This window comes from Adiantum capillus-veneris, chromosome 29 (genome assembly GCF_014529385.1).
Source record: "Adiantum capillus-veneris isolate H3 chromosome 29, ASM1452938v2, whole genome shotgun sequence".
In the NCBI taxonomy this organism is placed as follows: Eukaryota; Viridiplantae; Streptophyta; class Polypodiopsida; order Polypodiales; family Pteridaceae; genus Adiantum; species Adiantum capillus-veneris.
This window is the reverse complement of record NC_140959.1, coordinates 115,267,628-115,281,419: the sequence shown is the minus strand read 5'-3', so window position 1 is coordinate 115,281,419 and position 13,792 is coordinate 115,267,628. Positions and strand designations below refer to the sequence as shown.

Below are 13,792 nucleotides of genomic sequence, written 5' to 3'. Positions count from 1 at the left end.
TACTTCACATCCACATGCTTTGTCTTTGAGTGATAAACTGGATTGCGAGCCAATTGTGTAGCACTTTGACTATCACAATATAACACAGGCATCTCTTCTTTGATTCCCAAATCTGTTACTGGTCGATTAAGCCAAATTGATTGTTTGCATGCCTCTGATGCTGCAACATATTCAGCCTCTGTAGTAGACTGAGTAACACAATCTTGTAATCTAGAACTCCATGATACTGCTCCACCAGCCAATGTAAAGACATACCCTGACGTAGACCTTCAGTTGTCTAAGTCACCTGCATAATCTGAGTCTGTAAAACCCTTTACACTTAGCTCCTGACTCCCATAGCATATACGCATACTCTTTGTAGCTTTCAGGTATCTCAATATTCCTTTCACTGCCTCCCAATGTTTCTTGCCTGGGGTTTGACATGTATCGACTTACTACTCCCACTGCAAATGCAATGTCTGGGCGAGTAGCGATCATTGCATACATCAAACTACCCACTGCAGACGCATATGGAATCTTATCCATTTCAGCCTGTTCTTCCTCAGACACAGGACAATCTTGTTTGCTAAGTTTCACATATGGTGGCAATGGAACACTCAATGCCTTTCCCTTCTCCATATTGAAACGTTGCAAAACCTTGTCAATATACTCTGTTTGAGATAACCAAATCAACTTCTTTGATCTGTCTCTCTCAATGCGCATACCAAGTATATGACTTGCCTCACCCATGTCTTTCATGTCAAACGATTTTGCCATCTTTGACTTCAAAGCTGAAATTTCTTCCAAGTGCTTGCCAGCAATCAACATGTCATCCACATACAAAATAAGGATCATCCAACTACCATCCTTAGCTTTCTTTGTATATAGACAGTGATCGAACTCACTACGTTTGTAGCCTTGAGAAAGCATAAACTTGTGGAATTTATGGTACCATGCCCTCGGTGATTGTTTTAAGCCATAAAGACTCTTTAACAACTGGCATACCCAATCTTCCTTGCCTTTCTCAACAAACCCTTCTGGCTGCTGCATGTAAATTTCCACATCTAAATCACCATGCAAGAACGCTGTCTTGACATCCATTTGGTGCAACACCAAATCTAATATGGCAACCGATGCAAGAAAGCATCTCAATGTAGTCATCTTGACCATCGGAGAGAAGACTTCATCAAAGTCAATGCCTTGTTCTTGCTTAAAGCCCTTGGCAACAAGCCTTGCTTTGTACTTTGGCTGACTATCATGAGCGGTGATCTTATACCTGTAAACCCATTTACAAGGTAGAGCCTTTTTGCCCTGTGGTAATTTAACTAGCTTCCATGTCTTGCTTTTATGCAGAGCTGTCATCTCTGACTACATGGCCAATTGCCAATTCTCGGAGTCCTTCATTTGTACTGCTTCCTTGTAACATGAAGGCTCATTGCAATCAGTCAACATGACATAGTTCAAAGATGGAACAAACCTATCAGAAGGTCGCGTGACACGTCCAGATCTACGCACAATAGGTGGCTCAGGCTCAACCACAACCTGTGGTTCCAATCTATCCTGTCCTTGCTCCTCTTGAGCCCTGACATTTTGTCTTGCACGTGCAGGTCCATCTTCTTGGAAGACAACTCTTCTAATCTCCTCAACCCTCTCTGGTTTAGAATGATATTTGGATTCATTAAAGTGAACATCATTGCTGCGGAAAACCTTTCTGGATTCGGTATCCCAAAGTCTGTACCCCATCTCACCAGAATTACCATAGCCTAGAAAGATGCACTTTCTACTCTTTGGCTCAAGTTTGTTCCTAAATTCCTTTGGAACGTGAGTATATGCCTCACAGCTAAAGACTCTGAGATGCTTGTATGAGGGCACCTTGCCTGACCATACCATCTCTGGCACTGAATCCTTCTGCAAAACCTTGCTAGGAGATCTATTTACAAGATGAACAGCTGTTGATACAACTTCAGCCCAAAACCCATTTGGCAGCTGTGCATTAGACAACATACTTCTGACCTGTATCACCGAAAGGATCTCAACATTCGAGAATCCCCCAACTCAATAAAACCTCACTCGACCCTCAACAAAGGCTGCAGTAAATCTGACAGTACATAGACTTCCCACAAAGTCATACATCCACAAATTTCCCACTGTATGCTGTAACCGCTGCGGCGGTTGTTTGCTGCGTGACTCACAGCCAGCAAACCCTCAACAGACATACATCATCTCTGACAATACATCCCATGTGGAAGTACTTGCAATGTCAGGATGAAATCTTGAATATCAAGCAGCAAACACAAGCTACCTGATGAACTAGTGGATGTCGCCTATAGTCTGTGTGTAGATGCGCCCGTGTCGTATGTGACATGCCTCCAAGAACTGTGAGCCGTCCTTTGATGTGTAGACAGCCACAAATCAACACTTTGGGAGTGTCGATATCCTCAGCACCTGCAGTCGTAGGCCGAAAACCCCAAATTTGCAGAGTCGGATCTGCACCCGCTGAGACCACGTAGTCGAAAATGGCTTGCGTAGACCTTTGTCGAAGCCGAACGGTGGCCGAGATGACCTCAGAACACCGAGCCCTTCGGACTCTCCAACGAGATTTGGGGCCGTGTCTTCGCCTGTCGAATTTCACTCCAATCTGAGCTGGTGACTCTAGCCTCCTGCAGTGCTGGCCCGAGCCTTGATCTGAGCTCTGATACCAGTTGAAGGAGTACGAGCGGAAGTGCGACGCGAGAGAGAGTGCGAGAAGAAGAGCACGACGATATGGTGAATTCGTTCTACTGTAATGTGTAGAGCATAGTGAGTTCTTATTAGGTTTTTACAAAAGAATATGTGTACATACCTGGCGGCCCGCCCACTTACCTGGGCGACCACATTGGGCTTTGTACCCCAACAATTGTCCCTCCATGTTCTCCAATTAAGTGCTCCGAAACAGAGCATGGGTGAACTTGGGGAAGACTTTTAGTACCTAGCGACTTTGACTCAAAATTCCACATAAGAGTGGAGGCACTTTTGGTAGTCTTCTCCATGCCTTTCCTTACACTTAACTGTACAACGAGAGAGCGAGTACAAGAACTCCTTAGCGAACACAAAAACTCCATAGCTCCATCGTCTTCTTGTGGTTTTAATGTCCTCCATATCCATGCTATGCTCCACCATTTTCTTCCTCTTTTCTCAAGGCTAGAGAGAGCGAGAGCCTTGAGCTCTAATACCAGCGAAAGACCATAGGTAACTATGCCTGCTCATCTCCACCCATCCATACTCCTTTATAGGCCATTTGGCCCCTATTTCGGAGACCCCTTGACAACACATACACAACCAGCACCTTGCCAGGGCCGTGCCCTCCTAGTTCTTACCCTTGTCCTCACAGAGGCAATATGCTTGTCCATTGCCTTGTGTGACAATGAAAGTTGGGAGAGTGGCAAGCTGTTAGGGTTGAGTGGGAGATATTGAGATGTCCACTTGAGGTGTGAGATGTGGAGGGCACATTGAACCCCCTTGGGCAATCCATTGCTGTTAGGGTTGAGTGGAAGAGATTGAGATGTCCACTTGAGGTGTGTGATGTGGAGGGCACATTCAACCCCCTTGGGCAATCCATTGCTGTGAATGAGGCCAATGAGTGGGTTCTCTAGCACACATGCAAGACGATCGGGTGCTCGATGGGATTGAAGGTCCTAAGTTGATAGACCCATAGTACCATTAAGGTTGCAGAAGTCGCTTCGCCAATCTGACATCTTGAAAGCAATCTTGTTGTAGAGTTAGAGGTGTTCTGCACAATGGTGGGTAGAGTTTGTTGCTCGCCTCATAGGCTTTGTTGTTTTGTGCTAAAGCCATGTGCAAACGTCTCCGTTGAGCAAGGATAGAGGTAACTCGACCAAAATCGACAGAGCTACGACAGAGGGCGAGGGTAAACTTTGCCGCACCCGAATCGCCTCTTATGGACGGGAAAGAGAAGGAATGTTGACTACGATATGGTGGTTGGGAGCTTGGCAAGTTGACACGCAGAGTTGTTAAAGAGGGAAGGGAAGATGAAAATGGCAAGACAAATTGAAAGGTTAGGGACTGTCTAGGATAGCCTCTCATCAATCCAAAAGGGAGTAGTTGGGCTCACCTGGGTTGCCTTTTACATAGAGCGTTAATTTCTGCACCGCCTTTGCGTGTGTCCTTACTTGTAGGGACCCTTCACACCGTGCAGTAATATATTTTACGTGGCCCTCAAAAGACTGCCAACTACTCCTTTAATGGCGAGAGCTGGTACCCACAGTTCCCCCCATTAAATGTAGTTCGCCATCTGCTCATCAACCTCCAACCGTCTCTATTATACCTACACACACTGCCCCACACGAAGCTAGCCTTCCTCCCCCTTCCCTCTTCTATTTCTCCTCCTCCTCATCGCCACCTCCGGCGAGCTGCGAGTCTGCTCCTGCTGATGCTCGCCATCGCCAGTGGTTTCACTCAGATTTCGTGTAAGTGAAGAGAGGCAGGAGTAGAGATTTTCTGTATCAGCGATGGTGAAGGAACAAGCTCTCCTCTCCACGGAGATCACTCCCAATGGCTCCATGAGCTTCTCAGTGAGAGTGAGACGACGCCTGCCAGACTTCCTTCAGTCTGTCAACCTCAAATACGTGAAGCTAGGGTATCACTACCTGATAAGTCATGGATTCTACCTCTTTACTATCCCGGCGCTGCTTGTAGCCTTCAGTGCGGAGCTCGGCGCACTGTCTAAGCAGGACTTTGGCCAGCTATGGCGGGACTTTGAGTTTGATCTGTTCAGCATTCTGGCATGCTCGGGCGCCATCGTCTTCATTGCCACACTGCATTTCATGTCGCGCCCGCGCGCAGTGTACCTTGTGGATTTTGCCTGCTTCAAGCCACCTGCAGAGCTCAAGCGCTCAAAGAAAGCATTTATTGAGCACTGCAAGCAGATCGGCAAGTTCAGTGAAGCCAGCATGGAGTTTCAGGTCAAGGCATTGGAGCGTGCCGGGATGGGAGACGAGACCTACTTCTCTCCTGCCATTCTGACGAATCCGCCTGTTCAAACCATGAAGGAGTCTCGCGCCGAAGCAGAGCTTGTCATGTTCACCGCCATTGACGAGCTCTTCGAGAAAACAAAGGTCAGGCCCAAGGATGTTGGTGTACTTGTTGTCAACTGTGGCTTGTTCAATCCTACTCCCTCTCTTTCAGCTATGGTAATCAATCACTACAAAATGAGAGGTAACATCCTGAGCTTCAATATCGGGGGTATGGGATGCAGTGCTGGAATTATAGCACTTGATCTTGCTAATGATATGCTGCAAGCCACCGGGAGTACCTACGCTGTGGTCGTTAGCACGGAGAACATCACTTCTAGCTTTTACACCGGCAACAAGAAGTCGATGCTTCTTCCCAACTGCTTCTTTCGGCTTGGTGGAGCTGCTATCTTGCTCTCCAACAAGAGGAAAGACAGGAGAAGGGCTAAGTATCAGCTCACTCACATCGTTCGCACTCACAAAGGTGCGGATGACAAGAGCTTCAGGTCCATCTATCAAGAGGAAGATGAGAACATGGTGAAGGGTCTGTCTTTATCTCCTGATCTTGTTGAGGTTGCGGGGGATGCTATCAAGACCAACATTACTACCCTCGGCCCACTTGTTCTGCCTCTGTCCGAGCATCTGCTGTTCCTGGCCACTCTCTTCTGCAAGAAGGTCCTGAGAAAGAAGGATATGAAGCCCTACATTCCTGACTTTAAGCTCGCGTTTGAGCATTTCTGTATTCACACTGGCGGCAGATGGGTGCTAGAAGAGATGCAGAAGAATTTGGAGCTTAGTGACAAGCATCTGGAGGCGTCCAAGATGACCCTACACAGGTTTGGCAACACGTCAAGCAGCTCGATCTGGTACGAGCTTGCATACTTGGAGGCAAAGGGACGGGTGAAGAGGGGAGATCGGTTGTGGCAAATTGCATTCGGGTCTGGCTTCAAGTGCAACAGCGCAGTGTGGAAGTCTCTGCGGACTGTGAAGAAGCCAAGGGCAAACAATCCGTGGCTTGACTGCATTGACTATTACCCTGTGGAGGTCCCCGACTTTCAAAAAATAAACTGACTCTGGTAACCTTGTGTGCTTGTCAATTCTCGTTTTAATTGTAGTGACAGCAATTTAGGGTATTTTCAGTTGGATTTGTAATACTCCCCGTAGCAGATCAAAGCTAGACTGAAGCGCACTGGCATCAGTATAACAATTGTATTACTCTTTTAACAATGGGTTGCTTGGCAAATCGCTTTCTCTCATTCAACAGTACCCTTCCGTGTAGCTTTGATGTGCTCTCGCCTATACCACAGAAAATGTTCTGTTACCAGACGATCTGATCGTCAAGGGTGAGCTTCTTAATTTAAGATTATCTTCATCCCTGTCCCTTTGTCATTGTCTAGTCAATTTGTCATTGATGAAGTGACTTAATCGTTTTGCATGTCAAGTATCTGCCAAAATTCCGCTATGCAGTAGTGATGTGATAGGACAACATGAATTAAAAAAAAATGGAACTTGCAAGTAACTGACAGCACACACGAATCGTGAAGAACAGCCTTGAGGCTTGTAGGAGCTTTGCAATTGGTAGATTTTGGACTCAAAATCCACATGAGGGAGGGAAGCTTGCAACTCGTGGGAGAGAGCTGGGCAACTTTGGAGCTAGTTGAGGAGGTCAAATGCACAGCCCCTGTTAGCGTCCACATCTCACGAGCATGTAGGTCTCAGAACCTCAGCCCTCTTCAGTTAAAACTTCAAAGCATAGAAGTTAGCCTCGGCTCTCCGCTTGTTAGAACTTCAAATTGGATCCGATGGCGATTCAAGTCCTCATACCTCTAGGCCCTGCCTCTCCCTATTTGCCTATTAAAAAATTTCCTCTTATTAGATTGTATGGCAAGTTACGAGTTACTAAGGGCATACCTTATGGTGTATTCTTGAACCAAAATTGAGCCCTCAAATTCGGATTCGAAAATCTACGCACTACAAAAGGCTCTTCATATTAGCGACGCTCACACAGCGACGTTCAATTTTTTTTTTTTCGGCGTCGTTATGAGCGTCGTTATAAGCGTCGCTATGAGCGTCGCAAATTTATTTGTAAATTTGCGACGTTTATAGCGACGCTCATAGCGACGTTAGCTGGGGTAAAAAAAATAACCGAGCGCGCCCAAAAACTCAGATCTCAGATCCGAGTTTTTCGACGCCCTCAAGCAAAGAGCAGGTAACGCTTTCCCTCACTCTCTCTCTCTCTCTTTTCTTCTCCACACACACACACACACACACACACACGAGGAGAGGAAGGAGAGCCAGGTATGCTCCTTCCCTCTCCTCATTCTCATGTTCCCTTCCCCTCTTTCTCTCTCCCTCTCTCTCTCTCACACACACACATACACACACACATAGTGTTTTTGAGAGAGAGAGAGAGAGTACAAACAAAAACAAAAACGCACACATACATAAACAAAGAATGCACACACATTGAGAGAGAAAAAGAGAGAGCATGCATAAACAAAAAACGTACGCATTGAGAGAGGAAAAGAGAGAGAGAACATGCATAAACAAAAAACGCACACATTGAGAGAGGAAAAGAGAAAGAAAACATGCATACGATCCAAAAAAACGCACACATTGAGAGAGAAAGAAAGAGAAACTAAGGGAGCGTCGTAGGAAACTAATTAAAATTAAAAGACCTAAAGATCTAGCCGACGAGGAGTTGAACTGAAGACCTATTATTCAAGAGGGAAATGACATAATCAATCTATCATACTTGGCATGGGTGATAGAAAGGTTATACCATTTATCTCTTTTTATTGGCACACACATCCACACACGCGTACACACACAGGAAGAAGAGAGTTATAACGTCGTAGGAAACTATCTTAAAAGACGTTAAAGATTAAGTTATATGTGGACTTACATTAAATTAGATTTAGGTTTATTTTTAACTAGATTTACGTTTATTTAAGCTAGATTTAGATTTACGTTATATTAAATTAGATGCGGGTCTCCATAGACTGCGATGCCTGCATGAAGCGGGTGAAGAAAGCCCTCAATGGAATATAGGGTATTGCTGCCTTTACTCATGGTGGGCTCCGTCGATCCAAAAGTACTGGTGAAATGTCTTCAGAAGATAGGGAAGAAGGTGGATCTTCAGGGCGACAAGAGTCACTACATCCCCGACACAATGACTATCTAAACAACCTCTAGTCATTAGACTTACGTTAAATTAGATTTAGCTTTATTTTTAGTTAGATTTACGTTTATTTAGATTTACGCTTATTTACGTTAGATCGAGTCCACGCAAGAATTACTTACGGTTTAGGGTTTAGAGTTAGACGAACAGTGAAAAGATCTACTGTGAAAAGATGTTAAGATGAAGTGAAGTGCTACAGCTAGAGAAGAGGCAAAGGGATTTTGTCCACTACATGCAGTATCATGTAGACGTGGGTGTGTAGATTTCTTGTACCCACAAATATAGGTATTGACCAATAAAAACGAGATTATAACCCGGTGGTTCTGATCTCCGTGCACCTCTAGACCGAGGTGTGCGGGGATTGGACATGACTAGAGAATGTGAGGTAAAGAGAGAGAGAGAGAGAGAGAGAGAGAGAGAGAGAGAGAGAGATAAGACGAAGAATGCCAATAGAATATTAAATTTGTTGTCCAGGTTATAAGTTTTTTATCCTCATTATGAGTAGCGACGAGGATGTGGGACCGTCCAACCGAAACACCTATCTCTCAACGAGGGTCTTATGTCCTTGTAATCAATGCAAGCATGCTGTGCGACGGACAAGACGTGTTTCTTTGCAGCAAGTTCGCGAATTTGGCGAGTTCGATCCATCTATTATAGATCGAGTTGTTGCCAATTATAACTCGTCGGACTCTGACGCTAGCCAATAAGCAGCAATCTTGCAACCCAATAGACGTATTCGCAGGCGCTTTGGTCAAGCAGCATATGTGAGGCCACAAGATGTACCCTCTGACATCTCGGGGGATGATCATGCAGAGCACATTCCCAACGAGGCAATGTTTGAGCTCGAGATTGATGAAATGATCGAGACGATCATGGATTCAGAAAGGCTTATCTATGATGATATGAAAAGTGAAGCCGATACGTCATTGTATAATGGAGCACGTATGTCTAGATTGAAAGCACTCCTGGTTCTTCTCAACATGCAGGCAAAGTTTGGATGGAGTGACACTAGCGTCACAACGCTTTTCAGGTGATCTATTACAATTAGTTTACTTTAATAGAACTCTAAATGTATAATGATCTGATAGATTTTTACACGACTGTATCATATTTTTATGTTGTGTAGATTGCTGAAAGAGCACATTCTACCAGCTGACAATGTGATGCCAGATTCCCGAGATGAAGAAAGAAAGATTTTGCGAAACTTGGGGATTGATTACAATTCTATCCACGCTTGTTCTAATGACTGCATTCTTTTCAGAGGGGAATACACAGACATGGAGAAGTGTCCGAAATGTGATTCCGAAAGATATCGAGTAGATCTCCACGGGACAAAAATTCCACAAAAGGTTTTGCGACATTTTCCTTTGCTTCCTCGCATCAAGCATTTCTTCGAATGTAAGTCCATGGCCGCCCTAGCATCATGGCATGAGGAGAATAAATCTTCGGATGGTGTGCTACGAATTCCTGCAGATTGCGCAGCCTGGAAACATATAGATGGAACATGGTCGGATTTTGCCAGGGAAGCTCGAAATTTGCGCTTAGGCCTGGCTATGGATGGCGTAAATCCATTTGGTCAAAGATCAACATCTTACAGTCTATGGCCCGTTGTCATCGTCAACTACAACATTCCCCCGTGGTTGACTACGAAGAAGGGGCACCTATGGCTAAGCTTGATTGTGCCAGGGCGATATAAAGTGGGGAATATGGATGTGTATCTTCGTCCACTATTGGAAGAGCTACAACAATTGTGGATTGGCATAGAGGTGGTGGATATGAGCAGACACACAGGACGACGGAATGCTTTGATCAGAGGTATTCTAATGTGGACCATGCATGACTATCCCGGGCTAACAGAATGCTCAGGTGATCTATTGACACTCCTCACTCAGACACTGTAAATCTTGTTTTTCCCCATAGTTGATCTATTATCATGTGTATACATGCAGGGCTTCAAACAAGCGGATACAGAGCATGTGTCACATGTGGACCTAGACTGAATGCACGTAGGGCACCCTCACTGAAGAAGCAAATCTACGAAGGTCATCAAGCGTATCTTCCGGAGAATCATGTGTTACGCGACGGCTTTTTGGGAAGAGAGCCACCAAGGATGTCTGCACAAGCATGGTTAGAGCAGAAGGAGATGTGCGATGACGGATTGCCTCCAGGGATGAAGAGACTATCTCTATGGTACGAGTTACCATACTGGCCCCGACTCGTGATCAATCACTTGCTCGATCCAATGCACATATTCAAGAATGTGGGTAATCTACTATGGGACCATTTGACCGGCAAGAAAGATACTTTGGGAGCCAGAGTTGACCTTAGAAATGTGGATCGTATGGAGCAATATTGGCCGCAAACAGCGTTTGATGGATCGATAAAACTTCCTAAAGCACCATGGATTTTCACAGGAGCCCAAGAACGCAAAGTAAAAGAGGCCATTCGATCTTTGCGGACCCCCACTGGCGTAATGCACTCGCTCCGAACGTGTTTTACTAAAGAAGGAAAGCTTACCGGTTTGAAGTCACACGATTGGCATAAAATGTGTCAGGTACGTTCATAGTGGACTTTAATATCATTGCATAAAATGTGGACTTTAATATCATTGCTGCACATACTTTACAGTTTATTTTACCGGTTGCCATTGAGGGATGTTTGTCTCTCGACATCCGTAACACAATCTACAAACTTGCAAAGCTGGTGCAATGGATCTCACAAAAGGAGATCGACGTAGACTCCATACCATTCGCCAAACTAAATGCTGCGGAGCTTGTGTGCATGTTTGAGAAACATTTTCCTACTACAATACTAACCATTCAGGTGCATCTTCTTGTTCACATAGTTGATGAGGTGGAAATAGCTGGCATAGTTCATTCCAGATGGATGTTTTTCTTAGAGCGTTTCATGAAAACGCTTAAGGGATATGTGCGTCAAAAGGCACGTCCGGAGGGTAGCATGGCAGAAGGTTGGTTGGTATCAGAGTCCCTAGTGTACATTGGAAAGTGGCTAGACGGATTTGATAAATCCCGGGACACGCTATGGCGAACCATAGATGATGAGCGCATATCTGGGATTGTCATACAATCTCGGTGTTGAGAAGAAGATGACGGAAGATCTAGAGGCTAAAATCAACCAATTTTGCATGCTTCACAATCCAGTGATGCAAAAGTGGATTTCACAATATGAGGATGCAAAGCAAGAGCGACAAAGGGCACGAATCGAGTGGAGACGGGGAAGACGACCACCGATGCACTATCCAGCGGTTCTGGAGAGCCTACCAACCTTCATGAGCTTAAGATGGTTGCACAACCAATTGAAAACCGCACAACAATGCGGTGACGAAGTGACTGAAGAAGAGTGGGAGTACTCTCGGGGTTGCGCGACCAAGGTAAGTTTGCAATGTACGACTAGCAAGTGACTTTATTTATAAACGTTTGAACGGCCAGACGAGCATCAAGATGCTACTACTCTATATGGGGTGCATGCAGAGGAGCTACAAAATGAAACAGAGGATATGTGTTTAAACGGAGAGCTCTATATAGATATAGGAAGTTATGCTGAGTTATGCGAGGATGAGAGAGAGATCTCTTAAAGCCACAAATATTGTATTTGAACAATTTTGCTCCGTGCTGTAAAAGCTCTGGCTCTCTAAGTAGCTTCCATGGTGTATAACGCTCTTTTCTACTCGCGCTCACATCTTTTGATTGAAAATTCTGAGTTTTCGACTTGCCTCTTTTATCACTCGATTCATTGCGTCATTGTATTTATATGCGTCATTACGTCATTGTATTTAATGGTCTTTGCGTCACTGTCTACTCTATTCATTCAATATTAAGTTTAAATATTCGTGTGTTTAATGCAGGTATGGATGATGAGGAGTTTCTTTCTTCTTTGTCACCGCAGCAGAGACAATGGTACGTGGAGCGTCATCGCTCTGGCGCATCATCGCGCGTTCCTACACCATCCGCATCTCCCTCTCTTTCGGAGCATTCGGCGCGCTCTGAAGCTTCGGCGTCGACGAGACGAGCGTCACATTCGTTTAGACACCGGCGCTCTAGTGGTGGCGGTGGCGGTTGTTGTGGGGATTCCGCCACCGATGCCTCCACACCGCCTCGTGTTCGACGAGGCTCTTTACCCTCCCCTTCTTTGCCTGCCCCCACATCAGCCACAGCATCGCCATCTACGCCAGGTTTTGCACGGCTGACTGTTCCTAGAAGCTACACACCTCTACCTACTCCGCCGGGAGCCACCCCACTCGACACTCTTCGCTTCGGCGCCCAGACGCCGGTGGAGACACCTGACGTCCGTACCCCCATCGACACGCCGCTAGAGACCCCTGCCGGGACACCCAGGTTCACGCATCACCGGCCAGAGGGCTTGCCTTACTCCGTCGACATCAGCGGCGGCATCATCATGGATGATGACGGCAAGAAGGTGATCTCGCGCATGCGTGGTCTTTGCTCTCAGCTGTTTAGACACTATATACTAAACAAATGGAGTGAAGTACCAAGTGATTTAAAAAACAGAGTCATCAGCATACTTCATGATGAGTTTCCCGTTCCAACACGGGATCAGCGCTTCAATGAAGACCTGATGAAGATTCGAATGCGCGAATACTGCAAACACAAGCGTTCCGAAGTGCAAAAAGCAATCAAGAATGGGTGAAATAGGCCAGATTGGCTGGCCAAAGAAGATTGGAAGAATGCGAAGAAAGCAGCGCGCGAGAATCCCGACAAGTGGAAGCAACAAAAGGATGTAGCCAGAGCGCGAGTAGAGGCAGGGAGCTCGCACCACTTGGGGAGCGGTGGATGGGCATCATTTGAGGCCGATTTTGTAAGTCTTTTCACATTGCTCTTTATGCATGTTCGATAGTTTAGGGTTTATGAGTTTTTTAGTTCTAACATAATGAAATCTTTGTATGTTTTGACAGTGGTCGATGACAGGACGTGATCCCACACCGTACGAGCGCGAGTACGCAGGCAGGAAGGGCTTAAACGCACTGATGGACATTCTCAGTTCTCGCGGCGGCATGGTTAGTATTAGGGTTTACTCTTTTTTATTTTTTGTATTGTTTTATAAATGTCGTTATATGTTTATATTTACTGAAAACTGTCTTATTGTCTTTTTTTGCAGAATCCGACAGATACGCCGCTTGGACGCGATGAGACGTCTGATTAAACGACGTCAGTTTAGCCGTAGCTAGATAGCATTAGTTTAGGGTTTCTCGTAGCTTATGTATCATGAGACGGATTTTATACGTCTTTTTGAACCATGTATATTATTACATTTGTCACCGCAATTCCTTTTGCCAATCAATTCTTTATGCCTATGATGTTGTACAATTGTCATTATTACATTTGCCAATCAATTCAGTTTGCCTATGATGTGTACAATTGTCAATTTTGCAAACAATGCGTCTTGTGGGTGACTATTTTGGGTCTATTATCTACTTTTGCACTTTTTTTAAAAACTGAATCAAGTACAATATGGTTGATGGGTGAATGCCCTGCCACCAAAAAAATATTCTCTCAGGCGTCGCTATAAGCGTCGCTATTTATGGCTCTGTAGCGTCGCTATATGCGTCGCTATACTTTTCTGTGAGAGCGTCGCTATAAGCGTC

At 45.3% G+C, this 13,792-nt stretch overlaps 2 protein-coding genes and 1 pseudogene across 2 annotated transcripts; all 3 read left to right on the top strand.

The window, feature by feature from the left end:
* Positions 1 to 4,291: 4,291 nt before the first annotated feature.
* On the top strand, positions 4,292 to 6,364 carry LOC147419806 (3-ketoacyl-CoA synthase 10 pseudogene; annotated as a pseudogene).
* A 137-nt stretch (positions 6,365 to 6,501) lies between these two features.
* LOC147419805 (uncharacterized) lies at positions 6,502 to 12,520 on the top strand. The gene is made up of 4 exons (XM_086506324.1): positions 6,502 to 9,199; positions 9,296 to 10,035; positions 10,119 to 10,723; positions 12,035 to 12,520. The coding sequence occupies exons 1-4, from the start codon at positions 9,003 to 9,005 to the stop codon at positions 12,374 to 12,376; spliced, it is 1,884 nt and encodes a 627-aa protein (XP_086362450.1). The 5' UTR covers positions 6,502 to 9,002; the 3' UTR covers positions 12,377 to 12,520.
* Positions 12,521 to 12,777: 257 nt separating this feature from the next.
* Positions 12,778 to 13,499, top strand: LOC147419804 (uncharacterized). Its single transcript, XM_086505848.1, has 4 exons — positions 12,778 to 12,802; positions 12,848 to 13,005; positions 13,103 to 13,204; positions 13,306 to 13,499. Exons 1-4 carry the CDS (start codon positions 12,778 to 12,780, stop codon positions 13,348 to 13,350), a joined length of 330 nt encoding a protein of 109 aa, XP_086361974.1. The 3' UTR covers positions 13,351 to 13,499.
* Positions 13,500 to 13,792: the final 293 nt, after the last annotated feature.